Source organism: Apodemus sylvaticus, chromosome X, assembly GCF_947179515.1.
Source record: "Apodemus sylvaticus chromosome X, mApoSyl1.1, whole genome shotgun sequence".
Taxonomy (NCBI): domain Eukaryota; kingdom Metazoa; phylum Chordata; class Mammalia; order Rodentia; family Muridae; genus Apodemus; species Apodemus sylvaticus.
The window spans coordinates 132799723-132801767 of record NC_067495.1 but is presented as its reverse complement, the minus strand read 5'-3'; the positions used below and the strand labels follow the sequence as shown (position 1 = coordinate 132801767).

Below are 2045 nucleotides of genomic sequence, written 5' to 3'. Positions count from 1 at the left end.
CTTCTGGCTCCCGAGTGCTGGGATTAAAGAGGTGCACCACCACACTGCCTGGCTTAGGACTTTTTTTTTTAAGTCTTGTTTCCACTATAAAGGCTAGGCTGGCAAGAAACACAATATTCCCCTGCCTCAGCCTTTAAAATGCAAGGATAAAAAGTCCACATCAACACATTCAGCTTTCAAATGTCACTTTAAATAACTGGGGTGATGTTTGGAATGTGCTTTCATTTTAATGGTGGAACCTCCTGACGTTCCCCTTTCTCATTACTTAGGTTTGCCCATATCCTCATTCAATCCACTTTTTGGCCTTCTGTTTCCTGCTGCCTTTTTTCTGTCTTTTAATATACATAATTGATGTTTATTCATTCCTATGTATGAATAAAAAAGAGGAGGGAGGGAGTTCAAGAGGGTATATGGGCAAGTGGCAGACTTGGAAAGACTACAGGGGAGAAGTAGGTAAAAAAATGTCATCCTCTAGCATGCGCATATATACAAAGGAAGAGAGCTTTTGTGGGGGGGGGGGCGTGTGTGTGTGTGTGTGTGTGTGTGTGTGTGTGTGTGTGTGCGCGTGCGCGCGCACACACACACAAGTGCAGAGTTTCAGATCTCTTGAGTGGCATCCCCACACACACAAAAACAGGAGAAAAAGAAGAAGGAGGAGGAGGAGAAGGAGTCCAGTTACACTCACTGGAACATGATCAAACTCCCAGTAGCCAGCCCACTAAAGAAAACTGAGTCCTTACTCGCTTACAACCCCCACCAGATAGTAGAGGCCATGTGGATGTCTGTGATCCGTGCTGTCACCAGAAACCATGAGTAAATCCATAATCCATGCTCTCACTGATCATAAAGGACAAGGAAGGTACTTTTTCCATAGTATTGATGATTATAGACTCATAGTTGAGAAAGGGACATAGAAGGTTTCTGTGAAAACACCTACCCCCACCCTTTGCCTTCCCAGAAAATAAGTCTAGACAGATGCTGAAGTGTAGCTCTCCACAATTTGTCATTTGTTAATGCCCAATTTCTTACACAACTCCCACTCTGAATTTCTCAAAGTGGATATGATTTGCTTAGCATACCCATTAGTGGATAGAGCTTTTTGAATGGGCATTATTACATAGTTATAAGCTATATGCCCTTTAGTCAAAGGAATTCTTTTCCATGCATTGCAGTCTGAATCTCTGGGAACAATGCTCAACATTAGATGGCATATATGCTAAAACCCCATCCTAGCTCTGCTTTGCTCTCACCAGTGTGCCATTTCACCAGGACAGTCATTTGGGTTTTACAGTAGGATACAGCAACTATCTCTGTAAAATGGATAGTGAGGAGAGTCTTTGGTACATTTCAGACTAGTAATGGAAGAGACATGATGTGCAATGCCACCTCTCCATCCTCACTGCACCTGAGATCCTACAAGAAGATATCAAGATGAATACAATATCCTGCCCAATGCAACCCAAGAAGGCCAAGTCAAGAAACACACATGTACCAAAAGCAGTTGCAGTGAAGACTAGTTTAATGGATCAAACATGAGAGTGGCTTGTTACTTCACTTATTTTTAGGCAGAAACATGAATTTTAGCAATGGCCACTCTTTTCTGGAGGGAGGACTTTATTTTACTGTCCAAACCCATTCAAACAAGTCCATATCTTTTCTGGGCTTTCCCAGCTGCCTGTCAATCAAATAGATCAGAATATTATTGGAAGGCTTCTGACATTTTAACTCTTTCGGTGGGACCACATCCATGTTCTGTTCTGGTGGGCTGGAGACAGCTTCAGGATTTTCTTTATCCATGACTGGTATTATCCAATGGCCCGAAGGCAACAGAGAAAGCCTGGAAAAGAAGAGGAAGCCACATAATCAGGTCAACCCAGAGGCCTTTTCATTACTGTCTCCTCCCTTTTTTGTCTGTCAGTTTCTCACATATAAATGCTACATGCAATAGTAAATAAAGTTGCTTTGAGACACAATTTGATTTGCAGTGTCTCTCTTATCATATTCCACATTATCATGTCTCACACGTGTGTGTGTGTGTGTGTGTG

The 2045-nt window shown here is 42.3% G+C and overlaps 1 protein-coding gene across 1 annotated transcript; it reads right to left on the bottom strand.

The window, feature by feature from the left end:
* Positions 1-1614: 1614 nt before the first annotated feature.
* On the bottom strand, positions 1615-1797 carry LOC127674854 (embryonic testis differentiation protein-like). Its single transcript, XM_052170632.1, has one exon. It carries the CDS (start codon positions 1795-1797, stop codon positions 1615-1617), a length of 183 nt encoding a protein of 60 aa, XP_052026592.1.
* Between the last annotated feature and the right edge of the window lie 248 nt (positions 1798-2045).

Bases quoted from the DNA above. Each gene is read 5' to 3' on its own strand.
- LOC127674854 (XM_052170632.1), bottom strand. From the start codon at position 1,797: ATGGATAAAGAAAATCCTGAAGCTGTCTCCAGCCCACCAGAACAGAAC.